At 43.4% G+C, this 21,923-nt stretch overlaps 1 protein-coding gene across 12 annotated transcripts in view; it reads right to left on the bottom strand.

The window, feature by feature from the left end:
- Positions 1–217: 217 nt before the first annotated feature.
- Positions 218–21,923, bottom strand: part of MBNL3 (muscleblind like splicing regulator 3) — a 93,032-nt gene continuing 71,326 nt past the window's right edge. For 6 of the 12 annotated variants that reach the window (XM_054075205.1, XM_054075211.1, XM_054075206.1 and 3 more), the window contains 5 exons: positions 16,220–16,370; positions 13,874–13,909; positions 11,735–11,829; positions 10,182–10,255; positions 218–7,575 (listed from right to left, as the gene is read on the bottom strand). In XM_054075205.1, the coding sequence (XP_053931180.1) occupies positions 10,199–10,255; positions 11,735–11,829; positions 13,874–13,909; positions 16,220–16,370 (339 nt within the window). In that variant the 3' untranslated portion in view covers positions 218–7,575; positions 10,182–10,198. The remainder of the gene's footprint in view (positions 7,576–10,181; positions 10,256–11,734; positions 11,830–13,873; positions 13,910–16,219; positions 16,371–21,923) is intronic. The other 6 variants (XM_054075209.1, XR_008451373.1, XR_008451372.1 and 3 more) reach the window with 6 other exon arrangements.

Genomic DNA, 21,923 nt, shown 5'->3' with positions numbered 1-21,923 from the left:
GGCACTGGCTACAGAATTCAAAATACTGAAGGTATTTTCTGGAAAGAAATTTATTCTGTTGTTCTACACTTTAGATACAACATCGAATCAGATTCATTAGTTATTATTTTTTACATCAGAACCTTTAAAGATCGGGACTAATAAACTGGAATTTGAAAAGTTTTGAAAGTAAACTCCTATTCATGTGTAGATATGGATCCATAAAAAAACATAACCAAGAATTTTATACACTTTATTAAAAGATCAAAAAATAAACAATAACAATATAGAAGTAACATACTAAAATGAGTAGCATTATGCACATTTCTAAAGCACGTACAAGCACTACAGCGATATAACGTGGCAAAAAGAAAAAGAAATTCAAAGCGTACACCCTGTTGGTAGCAGTTGAGGGAATGAACTATCATGTTATGAACTGAAATACTGCATTAGCCTACGCCAGTCTGGATCCTGTTATATTTTAATCTCTTACAATTCCACAGGGCTAACTGTAATAGTTTGTATATATTTTCTAAACTATACCATTAAATTGATATCTATTGTTTCCCTTACTTTGTTTTACCAGAAATTCCTATGAAAAGAAGAATGTGCTTCAAGGATCTACTTTACACAGTACAGGATAAATGTTTTTCATATATTTAAATTAAAAATTGACAATTTTTGAGAACGGTCTCTCTGTGATTTTAATGATTTCCTAAAATACAATTTTCTATTTATAAAAAAAAAGAAATAGCAGTCTGTTGTAAGGTGATAAAATAAAAGGGTGTGGGGAGTCTCCGTTTGTTCTCATGATTTAAAATAAAAATATAATTAAAACAAAGCTAATCGGAAAAAAAAAATCCCATAATCCAATCAAAGAATGGTCTTATCATCCCCTCATCTGCTAGGATACAAAAGCCATGGCAACAAAATCATTTGGCTTCCACCACTATCAAATAGCATCTGTGTACAGTAATAAAGAACTGGAACCTTGTAATTCGGTGTCAGGTAATTCTCTCTGTTGTGTGTTTGGAAAAATAACTTAATTTTATTTAATAGTTGTGTTATTTTTTGCATGTTTAAATATCTTGAGAGGCATGTTGAGTTATTTTTGACGACAGAGGATGTCAGTATAGATCACTAGCAAAGATTTCAGCCGTGTTGTCATGATCGTGCTCATACACCAACGAAGTCTGACCAGCTATGATTCATTTCACATAGTGCAAAATATTTTTGTCCCATGGTCCTATAATTCAGAAAGAGCTTGATTACAAAAATCGATTATGGCAAAGAGAAGCCTTAATAGCACGGTGCCTGAATTAGCTGATTATTTCATATTAAAATCTAGGTTATTTTAATACCCATGAAGAGAGGCAACAACTGATTTATCCCCGTGTTCAAGACACTGGGACTGCACGATTGGCTCTGATTTAGCAGTCACCCACCTAAACAAACCCCACAGTGCAACACGGGCTGGGCTGGGCACTTGCTGGCATCGCCAGGAGTCAGGAACCTCTGGGATTCCAGCAGTGCTGACCAAAGAACAGGTCTGGGCAGTGACACCTCAGCCCCCAACCCTGGAATGGGCAGGAAAGAGAGATGGTGACAGCGGGTGCCATCACCTGCTGGTTCTGCTCTGAGCGCTCAACTCATTGCTTGAGTCGGGACGAGCCTGGAAGTAAAACCACTGACCCTTCTGAAGCAAAACTGGTTTTGGATTTTGCAAAAAAACCACTGTTCCAATCAAAAATAAATGAGTCAACACAGGCCCTTCAGCTTCTCCAAACCCCACCCAGGTACTGCAGAGCCACAGCAGCACCCACAGTGCAGTGGGAAGGGAACCAAGAGGCTGCTCACCAGGCTGATGGGCCACGATCGTGCTCTCCTGCGGTAACGACTCAATGGGGCTCATCAAACCCATCCAGAAACAGCAAGCTGACCACACTGCCACCATCACCTCCACCTCCCTGCCCCCATATCCATCCGGCAGCGCCGTCTGAGCAGGCAGCACCAGCCACCATGTGGCACTCTCAAATGAACACCGTGGCTGTTGTACAGCAGAAGAAACCAGCCAAGGACAATCCAAAACGACCACCATCCATCCATCCACTGCTCATCAGTCCCTTCTACATTGTTACCTTGCCCCAAAAGGGTGAAAAAAACCAACAATAAAATAAGTTGTGACATTTCCCTCTTGGATTTCAAACACTCGCTGCAATGACAGCCACCTCTACCAGATACACACTTCCAGCTAGAAACAGGATTAGGTGCTAGGAAATACGTGTGTGCTCCGCCACGGACCTGTCAGCCCTAATGGGATTCACCGAGAACACAACCTATTGGAAACACGACCTAGGGCATGTTTGAAAATGTAGGCCGATTAAAAAAGTAAAAAAAAAGTAATTCAAATCTTTGCTAGTGACCTTACTAATTAATTAAGCACTGTTTCCCATTTCTCTGTGCTGCAGGTTGGAGCTGACCTGTTATCAGTCTGCTGTATAATAAGCTATGGCAAACTACAAAGCTTTTACAACAGCAAAGCAACATCATGCTTTCAGATAAGTTTTATAGCAAAAAACTCCTCCTTTTCAAAGCCTTAGTAATACCTATCTCTTTTACAAACTTCTCCTGTATTATTACAGACTTTTTATATTCAAAATAAGTTCCAAGGATTTCTTTCGTGGACTATGTACATAAGTGCAAAAAAGGTGTGTCTCACACATTCGTACACGAACTGAATCAGTTTAACTGCAGCATATTTGTATCTTCAACACTGTTACGGGGTCATTCCACAATATTTTTTTTTCCTTATGTACAGTTTTTGCTAATATAAATTAGTATTAAAATAGTTATATGCTTAATTATTTAGCCCTGGTTGTAACGTAATCGCGTGAGTGCTCAATTTTTGGAGAAAAGAAAACTGCAGGCAGAGCTACAGTACTGAAATGGATTGATTCTGAATTCCCACCGTTTGAATGAACGTGAAATGAAAGCGAGACCGGTCACTACATCGTAAATACAGGCTGTCGTGTTTTCAAAGTGAAAATACTGTGGAATAACCCTTGCCACACAACAATTTCTACAAGCTATAAAACCTGACTCTAAATCCATGTGTTGTAAACTTCTTGACTGAAAAAGTGACGTTAAAGACACAAATTCAGCGTTCACATGGGACTTTGGGATTTTAAAAATATTCAATCATATCTTTATCTGACAGTATCGAACTGTACCTTTAACAAGCTCATACTGTTACACATCACTTTTAATTTACATGTGAAAATTTCACAAATAATGTATACAAAGGTAGCCATGTTGTAGTTTTGTTGCCATAGCAACAACAACTTAATATAATTAGTTAACAATGAATCTATCATTGTAGGAGTTACATACAAAGTTAATTTTGTTCTTAAACTGTAAACTATACAAACTAGTTATGGACTGTATTCTATACCTTACCATGCTTCAGTGTTGGTTTAGAATTTAACTAAATGGGCTGAATACATGTATTAAAAACTTTAAACTTTCTCTAACTCTCCTTCAAAATTAAATTCATTAGTTACTAAAGATATCAAAAAAAAAAAAAAAGCAATAATGAAAACCTTAAAAACTAATGGTAAAGAAAAATGAAAATATATGACATGAGTTAATGCGTTGTAGCCTAGTAACAATGTGTTGTAGCTATATTTACATTTAGATTAGGCTATCAACTATTTTTTTGTTTTTAAAGTTATTACAGTCTTTAACATACATTATATACTCTAAGGCCTTCAACAGGCACATGGTAAAATCAGGTCAATATCAAACTAAATCCATTCAACAGGAATGGGAAATTAGATTTTCCTCATAAATTTCACCATTTTCAATTTTCATGTCTGTGAAATGTACAAGGGATAAACAAAATGAGGACTCCAGTTTCTCAATCATTGTGGACCTGCGTGTCCTAGAGCTGCTTTACCGCACCAGCCAGCCACCCGCCAGCTGGAGAAGATATTTTGCCCGGCACACGCATCTTCTCCTCTGGCCAGCTGCACCCACGCGACACATACCCATCTCCATCGCCGCCTCGACGGTGGTGGCCCAGCTCCGGCAGGGAGGACCACGCCGGGGGCAGCCAGAGTGCCGGTGCCAGCGTGGCTGGGGTTGGTGGCCAGCCCGGCGGTGCCACCGTTCAGGAACACGCTGAGCGCGCTGGGAGATGGTAGGGATGGCAGAGAGGAAAAGCGCCGCGGGGTGTTCGGGAAGGGGGGCGGCGTGGGCTGGCCAGGGAGGTAAGGGTTTCTAGAACATCATGATGTAAAAATACACAGTCAAAAATCATCAGCTAGAAATTTCCAACTAAAAAACACAACTGATTGTGAAATCATGTTCCAAATTACTAAAAACACTGTATTTAACAAAAATAATCTTAAGTTTTATGAATCCATTTTATTTTAAATCCCTCTTTTATTGTCTGCTTATGTTACAGTTTAGTAGTAGTACTTTTTATTGAAACTACTAACAACCTTTTTCGTGAAAATGATCAATCTCAGCTTTCATTTTCCCTCTGCATGACCCGTTTTATCCAAGTTTCAGCATTTCTTGCATATTGTTTGCATAAGGCTGAGAGAAATGGACAAAGAGAAATAACTTTGGATAAATAAAAAATATAGGTTCACGGAAAGTGGGAAGCTTATAAAAATGTCACTAAAATTATATCGATTTAAACAAACTTACATACATCTCTTGTCAAATAAAGGATGATATTCATGCTTTTATGACATTTGTTTAGAGTCACTAACTAGCTCGGTGACTTTGTAAGAGTCTATTTAGGAAATTTATAGTCTGGCGACTGTTTTTTTTTTCTTTTCTTTCTTGAACAAAGAAAATTAGAGCAAGTCATTGCACAACTAGTTTAAATAGTGCTACCTCAAAGTGGCATTTTTGCCGAGATTGTTTTGAATTTGGTGAAGTTTAGTGCTTCAAGCTTTTCTTTCCTTAAACTCATTTACAAATTAACTCTAAATTTGCCAGCAATATAAAAACTGTTGTGGCACCTAATATAACTACCCTGAACATCCCTCATTGGACCTCTTTAATAAAAAATAATCCTTAAATGCCTTTTTTTTTCAGTGCTTTAAATGTGACATGAAAACAGCTGTATTCTAGGTTTACATTCTATGCACATCTATGCCAGATGTTTAAGTCGATAAATAAAAGAGGAGGTTACATCAAAGTGTCAAGATATACAAAAATCCATTTAGCACTGAAAAAATTCCAACCTCCTTGAACTCATAAAGCCATACAAGCTTGAATGCATCCTTTCTGGCTTAAGAAGATCAGCTCTGTTCTTTGTTGAGGCACTGGCACAGGTTGTGCAAAACCCATTTTTGATACACAAATAATTTCAAACAGGAAGTACTCAAATCCACTTTTTCCACTAACAACGTTATGGTTTTGGGAAACAGAAACTCAGTGGTGAAAAGAACAGGTATGCGGTCGCCAGTATAAACGAAAGTCACTGATTTTAGGTAACGCTGCTGCTTGTGAACACTGATGGCTGGGAAACCTCTATGGATGCAAGTGACTGTCACAACATGGGGTTCAGAAAGGAGGCTCTGGGGGAGAGGGAAGATTTTCCCCCTCTCTCAGGGTTTGGTTCAAAGCCCGCTGAAACAAATAGAGTTTCCTTCTGGCTCAAGGTCTTTTTGAGCTGGGCTCTTCAAAGGTTCTTGCTAGGAATGAGTCTCCATGGGATGGTGCACAGACTCTGCTCTGGGACACATCGGTTGTGCCCTAGATGCCCCTCCATCATTTGTGGTCAGTGGAGATACACATCTAGCAAATCCTCTGCATTCACACTGGAGGAGAAGGGGCAAGGAAAGTCTCTAACCAAGGTCAAGGAACTTAGAAAAGAAAATACAACCTGGTTGTCAAAATTTGGCACCCTACAGGACCAATGTGAGCTCAGGCTGGCTGGCCTTCCAGACACTGGGAGTTGGCCTCTTGCTTAGTTTCAGTAATGATTATCTTTCTTCTAATACAGAGTTTGTGGATTTACTGGAGCAAATCCATCTCCTCCACGATGCCAATGATACTGTAGAGCTATGACAGGGATGAATTTGGCTGTATCCTAAACCAAATGCATTCTGCAGCCAGATTGTTCAGCAATGCAGCATAATGACAGGCTGGGCTGTCCAGGGTGCATGGGCTGGAAACGGTTTTAATCATGCATATGACAAGGAGGTATTGAGAACTAGCCCTTGTTTTGTGTCAAACATTGCTCTTGATCAAATAGAAGGTGCCAAAACACATCCACTGACCTACAGGAGCTCCATTAAGATGAACGTTTATCTACAGTAGAAAGCTTATGCTGAGCTTTCTACTGCTGGGTTTGCTTTAAAGAGCCAGAGATCACAAGGAAAAAAAACCACCCACTTATGGGCAATGGTGATCAAACAATCGGTGTACACTGACGAATTTTCAAGAAGAGCCACATATGATTTCAGGCCAAAATGTTTCAGCTTAGTGGAGATAAGCCCCTGAGCATGGCATTACCCAGCTTGAGCTAAGTCATGGCTATGGGCCCACTCCAGCTAACTGCTGGCGGTCGCTCCTCTCCAGTGCAATGAGTCTTTGCCCAACTGAAGCTGTCTCACTTCACCACCTTTTTTTCCCTGACTGCACCATAAGAACAGCAAGAGAGATTGTGCGCCATTTACAGCTGAGAATGCACTTCAATGGACAACAGAACTGCAGAGATCCCCCGATGCTTATCACCGTCTCAGCAAATCATTCCTGTCCCCTTACTAAGCATGGGCTTTTGTGTTTGTTTTTTTCCCAGAATTTTCTAGAATCAGCTCACTGTATTGAAAGAAATACCCTGAACTGGACTAAAATGACAGCTGTCCTTTCATATCACTTGTATTAAAAATTTGGAGACTATCTGAAGGCAAATTTTACATGATAAAAGGAGCATTTAACACAAGCAACTTTAGCTGACATGAACAGCAAAATCCAGCAAAGGGCAGAACATTCCTGTGTCGTGTTTTTCAAGCACATAATTCCTGTTTCCCACAATAACATTTTTAGTAAAAAATAAACAAAACCCCATAAAACCTACAGTATATGAAAACTTAAGACATAACAATAATGAAAAAATGGTATTGAGTATACTTGATAATGATGTACACTTTAAAACAAATCAATAGACTATGATGTAAACAAAACAGGAAGATAACACTTTAAAAACAAGACAAACATTTATCCATCGATAGTATACAGTAAACCAACAGTCCACTGTGCAGATGCACTTATCAGGATGGTAGTCATAAAATGATTAAATGTGTTAATGTGTTATAAAAGTCTATTATAATTTTCTACTTGTATATCTCATATAACAGAGCGCTGTTTGTTAATTGTTTCTATAGTGCCTTTTTTTTTTTTGACATTCCCATTGATCAGTTTTTGGTTAACATGTAGGCTGCAACAGGCTTACTGTAGAGGTGGTAGAGAACAATAGAGGGAAGAGGGGGTATATACAGAAAGGCCATGCGCAGCTTCCCACCAAGAAGTCCTGGTGCTCCATAATTTTACTGTTCAGAATTTCAACATGGTCTGCTGCAGCGGAAAGAAAAAAACAACAACAGAGTGAGAAGTCAGAGAGAAAAATATCTATATTTGAATAGAAGCAATTCTAATAAGATACATCTGCATCCTCACTGCGTTACCCAAGAGGCTGCCATTAGTATGTTGCAGAGAGAAAACATTTTATTCCCTTAATTTATTGATGTAGGGTGAAATTGCTAATAACACACTTGGCATCCTCTTTAATCTGCACTTAGGGCTTTCCATTTCCAGTATGCTTCACACACGCTGACAAGACAATTAGTGAAAGAAGGAGGTGGGCGAATAATAGTTGTATTTTTGAGACAGGACGGCAGGTAGAGAGCGACTAATGAGAGGGCCAAAGAAATCCCTAACCATGTTTAGCTCCTGCTTCCTTTGGTAAGAGACACTAACGGTCACATTAAAATCTGAGCCTAAGAAGCCACGAGCCAAAGGCGAATTCGGCCCAGAAACGAAATGCAGACAAAGAAACCCTGGGCTCAGGCAACCACCTTCTCGGAGCAAACGGCCTCTTTTGGGATGTACTCATGAAAATCCTCCCCTGAAGGACCCAAGGCTTTTGTTTCCTGCAGAACTTTGTTCTAGCAGGACCTTGTCAGCCACGGAGGAAAAGCTGCCAGAGCAGTAAGCGTTTCAATTCCCCAACTCCCACTCAGGGCAGCTTTGGGAATCGCTCCTCAGCACTGCACAGTGCCAACCAAGGACCTTGTCTGGCAAAACACCTGAGCACAAGAACCATTTCACATGCTCAGCTGGTAGCATGAAATGATGTGTCCTTGAGAGATTTGCTGGCCTTTCGTTTATGCATGGACACAGGGAACAACAGCTGAGGAAAAGGATCAAAACACATATGCTGCTGCATGGAAATGGTCACTGGTGGATCTGTGAGCACTGGGGACACTGAGAGACAATGTCCTTTTCTACCAGATTCTGAAGGTGGTTTTTGTCCTGCAGCTGCAAGGTGTAAAGAGGACAAGTGGCACAGCAGTGGCTGACACGTGCTCACACTGCCCTTGTGAAGAACAGGCTCCATGTCTGACCTCTCCATGCCCTGTAGCCTGATCGCCAGGAAATGCCATCAAATTCAATATGTTGACCCTACTTCTTTCAAGCAAAGTTTTTGCACGGTCCTTCACAGCATGGCCGATACTTTATTTGGAGAGAATGCTCCCCCTACTTGCTACAAAAATATAGCCCATGGAAATTCCTTGTCCATTCTTAAATCACTACCTATTGACAGTGCGAGTTTAAGAACACACACACAAAAGAGAAAAGAAAAAAAAAACAAGTTTCCTGAAATAAATGCTGAAAACAATCTGAAAGAGTTTTCATGAGGCTCTTCCCATGCAAATAATCTCCTTATCGGGTAGAACAGACTGTTTTGCATGTGTTATAGAAATGGGTTAACATGTCAAGTGTCATGTCTATCTGTTGTTTGGGGAGCAATATGCTGTGTAACACACGTTTTCACTAACGGGGATAACTCAGCGTTCACACTGAGACTAACAGGGGTCTGTGGCCACAGTGGGCCGTTAACACATACAGTAGCATATTTAGGTTATTTATATAGGTGCCCCAGAGACTAAGGGCCACCACCAATATGAATAACTTCTGTTGAGTACTAAGGATATAATTAGAGAATTGCTTGCCAAATTAATTATCAGCATTTAAGAACTTGCCTGCAATATGTTACCTAAGGAAGAATGAGTTGCATGCCTGTGTATACTAAATGGCCTGCATTGGGAAAATTGAGTGACCTCTTGTTGAACTGGCTGAACTGCTCTTTACTCTCTTGGGGTAAAAAGATGCAGTGATGAACTGAAACCCTCAAGGGATTTTCTCTTGTGAACATGAGCTAACACTCAGAAATCAAAGCTATGGAAAAATGACACTGCTGCTATGGCTGTGAAATAATACTCTGTAAGTCAAAGGACAAACTCCTCCATCGCTCCCAATCAGGGAAATCCAGCAGGCTAGGGAAGCTCAAGATCTGCAGTTAGGGTGAAGATATATTGCTCGTGACACTCATTGTGCTCTTGAACACATACAAGGACTTCTGAAGAAACCCACCATGAGCTAGACCCCCACCACTGCAGCTGCACAGCAGATCTCCACTCAGCCCAAGCCAGCCTTGCAGGTGCACAGCAGCTGATGACAACCCAGTCCTGCTTACCCCCAGAAAGGAAATATGCCACTAACAGCAAAAGAAAAGTTACACCTTTTCAGCTGAGTCATTACCAGAGCAGTCTTTGCCATCAAGAGTGCAAATCCCTGAGGCACCTGCAGGCAGCTGGGAGCCGTGCAGAGAAAGAGTAACCTGTAAACACAGCTCAGACTCAGGGGGATGCAAGAAGGGAGGCTATGAACACTATAAAACAGATTTTTTTAGACGCAAGTAAATATTGCTTGTAACAAGCCATAGGGCTGGTCTGTATCTGTGCTGCAGCTGCTGAATTACTGTTGAGCTGGCAGAGCGTGAAGCCACTGGGGTCCCGGAGGCTCGGTCCCTCTGCCTGAGGCAGCCCCCCCTTTTGGGTTTTGCAGTGTCCTTGTACAAAGCAATCCAGCGTAAAGAGAAATACCAAAAAGGAACTTACTGTTCTATTGGGAACTTCTACATCTGTGAAACAAACATGCTGCTACTCAGTTCATCTACTGATAACTGGGATATCTACAGCAAAAAGACAAAGAACACAGCACATTAAAACATTGTCTTGAGATCAATCTGCTCATTCTGTCTTCAGTATCAGGTTAGTAAGTACATCAGTGTCTTATAACACAGGATCCAATTCCCAAGAATTTATTTTGTCACACATTAAGTACAACACAGCTGCATCGCTACTGATGCCTCGTGGAGTACGTAGTGATTGTACTGGGATTTTAACTCCACAGACTACAAGTAAGACAGAAATGCCTTGAAACTATCTGGCTGAAACAGGACTCGTACAGCCACAGAGCAACGCTGCACAGGAATTTCTGCTTTCTTCTCATGATCAATACGAGTGTGAGTAAGATCTGCTCTACCTGAAAATAACAACAAAGCACAGAAAACGACCAGCAATCCCTACTGTGAGCAGTAAAACACTGCCTAGAACTTACGCGGGCAAAACTTCTACTGAAAGACTCATGACCTTACACTAGCAAAAGACTAGAGGATGCCTCCTGAGGTATTATTACTGACATTCGGCATGGCTAACAGCCTCCTACAGAACAAAGTGACTCCCCATCTTCTTTGCAATAGCTCTAAACCTGAGAGCATGACAAATAAAAATGCTAAAATTGTTACTGGGGGGAAAATTAAAAAAAAAAAAAAAGTATTTGAAATGTCTCAGATCTAACTGGGAAAAGTTGTGGCACACCAAATTATCAGGAAGCATCACTAGGACAGGTGGTGCATATACAGTTCAGGACTGGTGCAGAAGCAGCCATCACAACTAGTGTTTTCAGAGGAAAGTTTTGGAGAGAATTATGGCTCGGCAGACATGCATGAAATCCTGTACACTTATGGCAGGGCTACATCGGCACGTACTGCACATCCAGAGTAATTTCTGTAGGGATGGGTGACACGCTACTGACAGAAATAAGCTTCAGACTTCATAGCCTTGCCCCTGATTTTTTGGGTTTTGGTTCATTTTTGGGTTTTTTATTTTTTTTTGTTTTTAGTCCAATGTTGCAATCGGAGGCGGGGAGGGAGGTTGTCACTTTGTGTTTTCACTTCCACTTTCCAGCCTGGAGAGGACATGCCAAAATACCACGGGGAAGGATGCTCGGGGTGGTATTTCTACTTGAGACTGAAAGCAGAAGTGCTGCAGGTCTGGCACGACAACGTGGTCAGGATTTTTACAGCCTGGCTTTTGAGGTTCTGGGTGGGGGGGGCTGCTTTTGGAGAAGTGCCTGCACCCTGCTAATCGCCCATCCCTACGCTCCGACCAGGCTTGCCGCCCATCCCACGCACGGCAGGACTGGCCAGTGCCCCCTCACTGATCCCCAGACACACACACGCGCACACACACGCACACGCTGCCTCTGCACGCCTGAGCCTGCGCCGAGCCAAGCAGGTCGGGAAGGCACTTGGCCCCACACAGGATCCGGCCCTCGCCCGGTCCTCGAGATCTGAACACGTGAAAGAAAGCCATTGAAAGGGCCAAACCTGATTGGCGGTAGCTGTTGCAGCGAAGGGGACGCTGGTGGCAGGAGTTGTTGCTGCAGACACAGTGGTGGGCGTAGCACCGTGCATCATGGGCACTTTCGGAAGGGAACCATGGAAGCGACATACGGGAGGGTGGAGCGTATATTTTTTTGGTTTGTTTTTTTTTTGTTTTTTTTTTTTTTTTTAAAATAATGTAACCATGGCAACATGTGGTGGATTTGGGGGCGTGGCAGGAATCACAGCAACAAGCCATGTGACATCGTCATGAAGGACACATCGGGGCGCAGCATGCAATCACAGTGCAAAGCAAGACAGCATTGGGAAAAAAAATAAACAAGAGAGAAGGGGAAAAGCCAATTACAATTATAATTAAGGAAAAAACCAAAACATTCTCAACACTTAGTACATTTATAAGCAGAACAATGATGTATTAGACTCCGAGGGCCAAATTTCCAAAGGGGGGAGAGGGTGGGTGTGCTAGCAAAAGCCCACGTCAGCTCACACCCATGGGGAGTTAGACACAGCCAGTGCACGTTCCTTTGGGTGGGGACATTTTGGCAAGCGCACCCTCCCACCCACCTGGAAAAGCTTGTCCCCTTCCCTCCCCACCCCGTCCCCACCAGCAACCAGAGGTACATGATGCACTTTGCAGTGGCCGCTGTGGCCCTTTCACTGGGTTTTCTCGCCTCTCTCTAGTGGGAATAATGTTTCGGCACAGGACAGAGCTGGAGGCACTGCAAACGAGCGTCTGGCAGCCTGAGCTCGCATGCTTTCTTTCCACCCTAATTCTAGACAATTTGGCAAAACTCCCCTCTTGCAAGGTGGGAGGGGTGGAGAGGGGAGGGGGCCGAGAGGCAAAAATACACGAATGCGTCTGAACAGCTGCAATTTGCAGAAAGAGCAACCGAAAGGACAACACGGCAGCAGGGAGCTTGGCAGCCTCCTGAAGCTGCGCGTCCCACAGAGCACAGTGCTGGCTGGAGGGGATGCTCTGGGGCACACACAGGCATCCTCCAAACGCAGCAGGGGTTTGCGGGGCCAGAGAGCCCATGGAAAGACATAGCTGTCCCCGCAAACATGCAGTGGGGAAGCAGATGTGCCTTCCCCCCCACAGCCATTGCTGGCCCCGGCAGGGAGTGTGTGTGCCTGCAGGCTGGGCGCACTCCAGCCACAGGATGCTGGAGCATGTGGGTTGGGGTTTCCTACAGGCAAATGTGTGCTTGAAGGGCTCAGCTCCCCGTCATGCAAGCAGTGTGTAATCCTCCCTGCGCTATAGGGAAGGGGAGGTTTGAGAGCGGAGTGCTTAGCCATTCCTGCCAAAGCTTTCAGACCTGCGCCCCGAAAGCTCCTGTTCCCGCCTCTCTCCCTCTGGCTGAAGCAGGCACACACCTGGATGCTATCAGTTGTACAACCTTGGTTGGAGGATGAAAGCTCATCTTTCACCCACCCTACTGTGCCCAAAGACCTGCACAGGTTCTCAGTTAAGACCTAGACTCTGAGCCTGAAGGTACTGGATCCCGGCAGCAGCAGCGAGCATGTACTCAGTCCTGTTGCCTCACTGTATCCCAGATGCACTAGCAACGGTATCTCCCTAGGTTCTTTGTATCTGCACAGCTGACACTCCCCTAGAGATGCATCTTCAGTCGGTCCACAGTTTAAGCCCTGCTCCTCTCTCTGTACAAGCAGTGCCCTGCTCTGGCAGAAGGGCTGACCCTAGATGTGTCCCTCCTTACTGATTTTATTAATCCAGTCTCCTAAAATGTCCTCAGAAAGAAAACCAAAAATCCAAACTCTAATTCACCTGATGTCTGATATAAAAAATAAAACCAACAGGATCCTCCCATTGCTATTTCCTTTTGCTGAATGACTTAAATGGGTTGTAAAGACATTAACATGACAAATTTTTGTCTCTGCAGCAAAACTAAATAGAGGTGGGAATGCATCACCTTGGATTCCCTTATTAGTCACACAAAACACTGCACTGCACAGAAATTAAAAGGGATACAACCATTTAAGCCTCAAAGAAGACAGCGGATAGACAGTCACACCACTCAGCCACCCAGGTTCTCACTGATGCATACTAACTTGCTGTCTCTTTTAGATTAGGAAAAGTTGAGAAGTTTGTGTAGAAAAACCTACCAACGCTTGCAGTGGGTGTCATGCACAGAACTGACCCTGCACACCATGCATTGAAGCGTGGAAAGATGAACAAAAGGGATATTTCATTAGTGAAGCTTCAGTGTTAGAAATCACTTTAACTAAAAAGCAGGTATTCTCTTTGCAGCATTCAGTATTTAAGCACATGCAAACAGATTCTGCATATTGCTAGGTAAATAGTTTAAACTCAGTTTTAAGAGATTATAGCAAACCAAATTAATTCTTGAATTCTTGGGTAGTAGAGAACATCTTTCTTCTCGCACCCTGATATCACATTATACGATATATCCTAGTAATCAGGGTTGTTTGGTTTTTTTTGTTGTTGTTATTATGTTGATTTCTTTCTGACCACGTCAGCAGAAAAAACTGCCCTTAGAGGAACATCGCACTCATGTTAAAATCGACTTTCCAAAAGCAATTTACTCCTGCAAGCAAGGACCAGGATTCAAAGTCTCTAGATTAAGCTGAAAGAGGCAGATGTTGTCTGGACTTAAAACAATTGTAGTGATGATGCTATTTTCAAAAGACACCCTGACTTTCCCCCACAGCAACCTATGATGCTGATCTTTCAATAACTGAACAGGACAAACTAAGGAAAGCAACAGCTCGCTTCCCGTCCCCATGGTGTAAGCTGCTACGTGCCAGTTCTCTGTTTCACCTTCCAGAACACTGTAAAGGCTGAGACCAGATCTGCAGTCTGATGCACATGTGAAAACAGGGATGCGTAAAGTATATTCATCAGAGATCTGTCCTCTGACTGGAAATTTGCTGCTCTGCCCAGCATTAATGTCCTCAGACGAGAGCAGGTGCCAGCAAATAGACCTGTTACGCATCAGCTCGGCATGTAATTTCATTGCCATAAGACAGGGCACAACAGCACAGTCAGAGTGCTGGGTAAAAGCTAACGTAGAGTGTTTGCATCAGAAATGTGCATCCTTATGTCAGCTTTGGCAACTGCAACCTTAAGGAAGAGGAGTGTGTAGCCAGCTCGGGGATTTGGCATTCTCAGAGTTGTCAGGGTTTCCCGAAGAAGTATTTTGCTTGGCACCTAACAGAGTGCAGTAAGGTCAGCTCAGCCCATTCCCTCCGAAAGCACTATACTGAGCACACAGTTGGGGGAGGCTCCTCCATCTCTGTGTTTCTCCAGACAAGACTCTGCTTCCCTGGAAGAACATCTTGGCAGCTGCTGAGTTCCAAGTGTCTCCAAGTGCTCTCAGAACAAGAAAGTCACATGAGCACAGAGTTAAGGTCTCATTTCTCTGGACCTGTGCTCACACTTGAGACACAGTTTGGTCTCAGTATGGGACTGTCTCTAAAGCTTTTCTCCTGACCCAAAGGAACGGCAAGGTCAAGGTGCAGGTCTACTGCATGTTCACCTTGAGGGGTCAGCTCAGAGAAACGCTTTGTCTATTTTTGTAGATGTCATCTGGCAGGTGAATACAGCGTTAAAAATTAAAAGCATTGGGTGTTTGTTTTCTTATGATGCTCTGCAATAATAACAATGATACTAAAAACCCAAGCTATCAGCTCTGGAATATTCCTAATTCAGCCACTTATAAGACTTACTACTCTAAGCAGGTTTTGTTTTTCATTTGTCTGCAGCGAACAGAGTTTAATTGGCTAGTCAGCAGTCACATCTGCCATGTCATTATTTCCAGTCCTATATGAATTACTGAACTGCATCTTTCAATTTTAGTCTGAGACCTTAAAGGAACAACAAAAGCTAGGAGTTAAATTGCTTTTAAAAAGCTTTGGCTATTGTACTGGTCAAAAGACAAGCAAGAGGGAAATATATGCCTTTAAAGAGGATTATGTAATTTGTATTTACTAAAGACAAACTGTTCCCTCTATAAACATCATGGCTGCTGGAATAAGTAGGTCACTGAGACAGAGGCTCAGAAATATACCTGCAGCTTCAAGCAAACAGGCACAGAAGTTCACAAGACATTTTAACATGAGTCTGTAAGAGTGCTACGCAAGAGTCAAAGAATTAATTTGGGATTAACCAGTTGAATCATAAGAAGGAGGAACAGAAAGTATGAATTCAAGAAACATGCAGAAAATTTTTTCTTAGTTCGACTGCTTAAAAAGACCCAAAACCAACCAAAAAAAAGGCTAAGAAAGCAACTTTACAGGTGAAAAGCTCTGAATTGTAGTAGTGAAGGAAAAAAAATTCAAACAACAATTGTTAACTTTTCATACATTTTTAACACAAAACTACACACCAACATTCTTTTGCTACGGACTCTTAGAAATCTGCTCATTAGCTCAACGCCTAGGTCATAAAATACACAACTATTATGCTGGGTTAAGCAAGGAGACACTTACCTGTAGGGATGAATGTAGGCTGTTGCAACTGCATGTTGGCTAGAGCCTGTTGGTAGTGGAAAACGCTTGGGTTAAAGACTGTGGTGGCACCATTGTTTTTTTCAAGTGCTGGCCTCTTTGGTAAAGGTTGAAGTGCACCAGGCGGCAGGGCCTGTGGATAAGGGAGTCATTAAAGACAAGTGGAATAAAAAAAGGGGCCCAGATGTAGAGCAAGCATGCAATAAATAATGGGAGGGTCGTGGCTGCAAATCACCTGCAACTGGGTCAACTTAGCAAGACAGGAAAGAGAAAAGCAGCTAAATCACAGTAGAAGTAGTAGGTGAAACTACAACTTCACTAAGTAAGCAGCTAGTAAGTGCACCAGGAGAAGGGGCAGAGTTGAGAAGGAGGAGGGATTCTAAGGGAACTTTTCATCAGGACTGACTTGGGCACAGGAAAAAAAAAAAATGAGGAGGACGAAGGGGAGAGGTAATCACCTGGACAGGACACTAACAAGAGCAGCTGCAGGCAACAAGCATTTTAAAAAAAATACCAGCTAAGAGAAATACAGTAGATAACTATTTAAAACCAAGAAGACTAGCATAACAACAAATGCCGAGGAAGTAAAAGGGGATGCTTGCCTCTGCCTGTTTCAACACCTGCCTACATGTATGTGTGGAAGCATGGAAGTGTGCAGCTGACCCATGTGTCCCGGTAATAAAGCAGGAGCTATTGTCAATTACATGCATAACACAGTAAAAGTAAAATGCATTTCTACTGAGAGGCAACATGGCCAAAAAGAGGCTTGATTCTCCACCGCCCACATCAGCGGCACAGCTCACCACCAGCAGATTTGGACCTGCTCCCAATTTCTAGAAGGCCTCCAGCAGTTAAACATTGCTTGCTCATTATTAACAGTGGAAAAAGCCATTGACAAATCTGGTGTTAAAAGAAGATTTGGGTGGGCCCCGCTATCGGGCAAATCCTGTCTTTTTGTTCTATCACACCACTGAGCTTCTTCCAGCCTGTCAAACCTGTTTCATGATCAGACTTGGTAAAAACCATTAACTCAACTCAGGAACTTTTCTCAGTGAGTTACTCATCATTCACCCAAGCATGTCTCAACAGCAAAGTAGTGTGTCAGGTTCTTAGGAGACAGGAATGTTTCTAATAATTTACAGCTTTTCATTGTACTCAAGTAGAAACCACATTTTTCTCTCCACACTGTAATAGAAAAGGGTCCTTTTTAATTATGCCCTGCAGTCCTTCTGCACGTAACACTCCTATTGACGTCAATGAGATTTGCGCACGTGGAATTCATGCAGAATCAGGTCATTTCTGCCTAGTTGTGTTAGTCTATATCACATAGCAAAGCAATGGCTGAAAAATAGGGTTATCACTCCTATTTTTTTAATAGATGACAGTGAAGGACAGGAATAGAGAAGGTTTAGCTAACAATGGGTTAAGGCTACAAACACAGCGCTCGGAAGAGATTTTAAGGTGTTATGAAGATCAACATACAACAGAAAATAAGTGAAAGCTTGCAAGTTTGTCACCATCTAGAAACAGGTTTCAGTTTAGATTTAATTTGCTATAGGAGACTGCTCATCTGAGAAATGTTAAGCAAGAGACTTCCAAGCAAAACATTATTCCATCCTATCACTATTCACATGGTGGCTTATAGTTGGTTATAATATTAAAATAAAAAGAAAATTAGAAGAAGAAATTGCATTTGCAAAACTGCTCTCAGACATGCACACATCCTCTGCTAATGCCAGCAGGCATTCAGTGCCAGCATTAGGACTTAATCTCCCCAGATTTCTCCTGGCTAGTACCGAAATACAGCAGTCAAACATAAGATAACATTCTCAGACACAGATACCAAAATCTTTTGCTTAAGATCCGTATTTTAGGATGAGAACTTTTAGGTAAAGATCTAAGAGGTTCCATTTCTAGGGGAGCCTTCATTGATATCAATGTTAAATCTGACTGTATCTACATCTCATCTATTTAAGGATGGCTACATGAATGTTCCTCCAGGCACAGGACACATCTGCAACTTGTAGAGACTGGAGTAGCTCCACTTCCATCAAAGATGTTCTACAGATTTACAGTGACTGAAGAACCTGCCGCTTAAATTCATGCTCCTTCCTGTGCCTCACTGCAAAGCATTCTTTTTCAGATGCTTCCAGCATCTGTCTCAGAAACAAAATTACTAATTATAGCAAAGCAACTGTGCCAGACACATAATGGACTTTTGACTCTTTGCTTCTTGGCCAAAGGCTGTCATCACCCCAAAAAGCCCATTATCCACAATGGCAGTGCCAAAAGCATAACAGCTGATGGCTTTGAGACCTTGCTGTGCTGTTCTGGCTCTTTACACATGGGACAATTCCAGAGCCCAGCACCGCAGTCAGAAGGAGCATACAAACACCAACCACAAGGATGCTGAGGTACAAGAGACCACCACATCATCTAACACCATCCTTCCTCCTTACCCTGCTACAGCCCCTTGGGAGAAAGGGAGAGAAAGGAGCTATGGCAGTCCCACTACTGCTCCTTGAACAGCGCCTTTTGGAAACGTCTGAACAGCAGCTAGATGGAGAACCCCAAACAAATGCAACATTTCCAGTCTTCTAAAGAAACAAGCACAATGTGGCAGTTGCTGTGCAGCCTGAAGGCCAGCCCTGCCACCTGGGGTCTGTGGGCACAAGAGCCAGAAGTCCATCTCAATCCGTTTCTGGCTTGACACAGTCTTCTGGGTCAACTCTCCCATCCCAGTAGCTGGGGGAGCATCCGTACAGGAGCATACCCTGAAAATGCACTCCTCCCATTGCCAGCTTCTCTTATTTTAGATATTAAGGTGCAGGAGGGACCAGGGAGTCAGAAGGACCTGGCTTCACCCCTTCTCCAGCCTCTGTGTTGAGTAAGGGCCCGAAGCCAGGAGCACGCACACTGAAAGGTCTGTCTGCCTGGGAGAGGTATCTAGAACTCCACATGACGAAACTGGGCCAATACAGCTCCTGCACAGGGATCCAGCAGGGACACACGAGCAAACAACTGTGTCTCATTTGAAACGGGCCAGAACTTCTGTGTTGGTCTCAGGACCTGCAGGAACTGCAACAGCTCATGGGGATGCAACATCTCTGCCTTGCACCATGTTTCTGAAGGAATCCCCAAGCGTGCCCCGCACCACTTACAAAAGGCAATGGGAGAGTCCTCTTCCCATTTTGACCTTACCCAATTCTGTAGCAGGTGCCTCTCCACTGCAGAACAGAAACCAGACTAAACCCCTGTAGCAAGTAACTTACTTGGTGAATTTTATTTCATCCTGCTGCTCATGATTTCCCTCTGGACAAAACTCTGACCATCACAGATATAGAAGTAGCCTTCAACAGTAACTTTTCCTAACTTTCTTTCTAGCACATATGTTTGTGTGCACATATGGGTAATGAACATGGGCTTAATTCAGTTCAGTATCCATGTGACAGCACACACTGATCCCAATGCACAATTCCCACTACAAAAATGCCACATTTCCATTTAAAAAATGCCGAATTCCCATTTTCGGACTGGGAAAGCCACATTCTTGCTGGGACATGAGCATCTGAACCAAGAGGTCTGTGCCACTTCTCTACATGGCACAGAATCACAGAATCATAGAGTAGCTTGGGTTGGAAGGGACCTTAAGGATCATCTAGTTCCAATCCCCCTCCCATGGGCAGGGACATCCCACTAGATCAGGCTGCCCAAGGCCCATCCAGCTTGGCCTTGAACACCTCCAGGGATGGGGCTGCCACAACTTCCCTGGGCAGGGAAGTTCTTACGGTCGCCTTTTCTACCCTTTTTAAATATGGGCACAACATTACCCTTCTTCCAGTCACCAGGGACTTCTCCTGACTGCCCTGACTTTTCAAATATCACGGAGAGTGACTTGGCAACCACATCTGCAAATTCCCTCAGGACTCTGGGATGTATCTCATCAGGTCCCATAGACTTATATATGTTCAGGTTCCTCAGGTGCTCACGAACCTGATCCTCCTCTACTGTGGGAGGGGGTTTACTCCCCTGGTCACCACCTTGCTGTCCCATGACCCAAGACGGGTGAGGAGAGCGGTTATCTGTGAAGACTGAGGCAAAAAAATTGTTAAGTACCTCAGCCTTCTCCTCATCTGTTGATACATGATCCCCACTTCCAACCATCAGTGGGGGTACATTCTCTTTGACCTTCCTCTTTTGATTGATGTACCTGTAAAAGCCCATCCTGTTAGTCTTTACTTCCCTTGCCAAATTCAGCTCCAGCTGCGTCTTGGCCTTCCTGACCTCATCCCTACACAACCGGGCAGTGTCTCTATACACGTCCCAGGTTACCTGTCCGTGCTTGCACTGCCTGTGCAGTTCCTTCTTCTTTTTAATTTAACCAGCAGGTCTCGACTCAGCCATACCAGTCTCTTCCCTTTCCTGCCTGATTTTCTATATACACGGACTGAGCACTCTTGTGCTTTATGGAAAGCTTCCTTAAATATTTTCCAGCTCTGTTCTGCTCCCTTGTCTCAGAGGACCATGTCCCAGGGGGTCCTACCGGGTAATTCCTTGAAGAGCTGGAAGTCTGCTTTCCTGAAATTTAGTGTCCTGACTATACTCCCCACCTGTCCCCCAGCCCTCTGGACCCAGAACTCCATCAGTGCCTGATGGAGTGCCCACAGCCCAGGAATGCAGGCTGGCATGGAAAGCAATCTTTCAATATAACTAACAGATAAAAACACACTGCATGCCAAAGTTAAAATTTCCCACATGCTGGTTAACAGCCCTCTCTTAATATTTTTTGCAAGACAAGAACTGGATTAAATCTTTGCAACAAACAATTTAATTGCATCTCAAAGTTCCACTCTAATCATTATCTCCTGTGAGCAGATCACACTTTCACCCCTTTGTGCGTAGCAAAGGGAGGCTGGGTCTGCATCTGGCTTGCTGCTTTAGTCCAAGGCACAACAAATACAAAGTGATCTGAGAGAAGGCGGAGGTAGCATGCACTCCCTGGCAAGCAGAGGAAACAATCTGAGCAGTTCCCTCTGAAGATTATACATAGTCTTATCATTACTGTGAATCCTTCTCTGGTACAGCCTTCCCAAAGGGTTCAGAGGAGGTAACATATTCCAAAGGTTGCAAAGCTTTAGATGTTTGAGAGCAGGAAGACTATTAAAAGTAACTTATCTGATGGGGTTTTGTTCAGCAGGGAAGGTCAGGAGGGAAGGGGAATTGAAGGGCTTTCCCATTCTCTGCTAGATTGCATCTCCTCATAGAGGTGGCGTTTGGAGAGGGCAGCGAGGCACTGTGCAGGTCACCGCCTGTGCTGGCTTTGGGGCTGCATCTGTGCCAGCCACGAGTGGTGGGGCGTGAGAGGATGTTATGAAATTTACAGCACAATTCCACAACAGCCAGTGGAAGCTCGTCCCTAGCAAGTTTTCCTACTGCTGATGCTTAAAACTCTGATAAGAAAGCTACTTAAAAAAGCCCAAACTCAAGCCTCCAGGGGGGACGGGGAGTGGACCACTCTTTGCTTCTTAGCTCTGGGAACAAGGAGCAACACCAGCTTGAAGGTTTCAGGGCTCCTCCGCAGGCTTAATGAGTTAAATTGTCATCGAAACATTACTTCGTGACTCCAAAGCTGACACTGTTTGGAAAAACACTTCAAAACCCAGAACTGCCTCCACCAAAATATTCT

Source organism: Cuculus canorus, chromosome 10 (genome assembly GCF_017976375.1).
Source record: "Cuculus canorus isolate bCucCan1 chromosome 10, bCucCan1.pri, whole genome shotgun sequence".
Taxonomy (NCBI): domain Eukaryota; kingdom Metazoa; phylum Chordata; class Aves; order Cuculiformes; family Cuculidae; genus Cuculus; species Cuculus canorus.
Note: the sequence above shows the minus strand (reverse complement) of the source record. Positions and strands in the feature narration are given on the sequence as shown.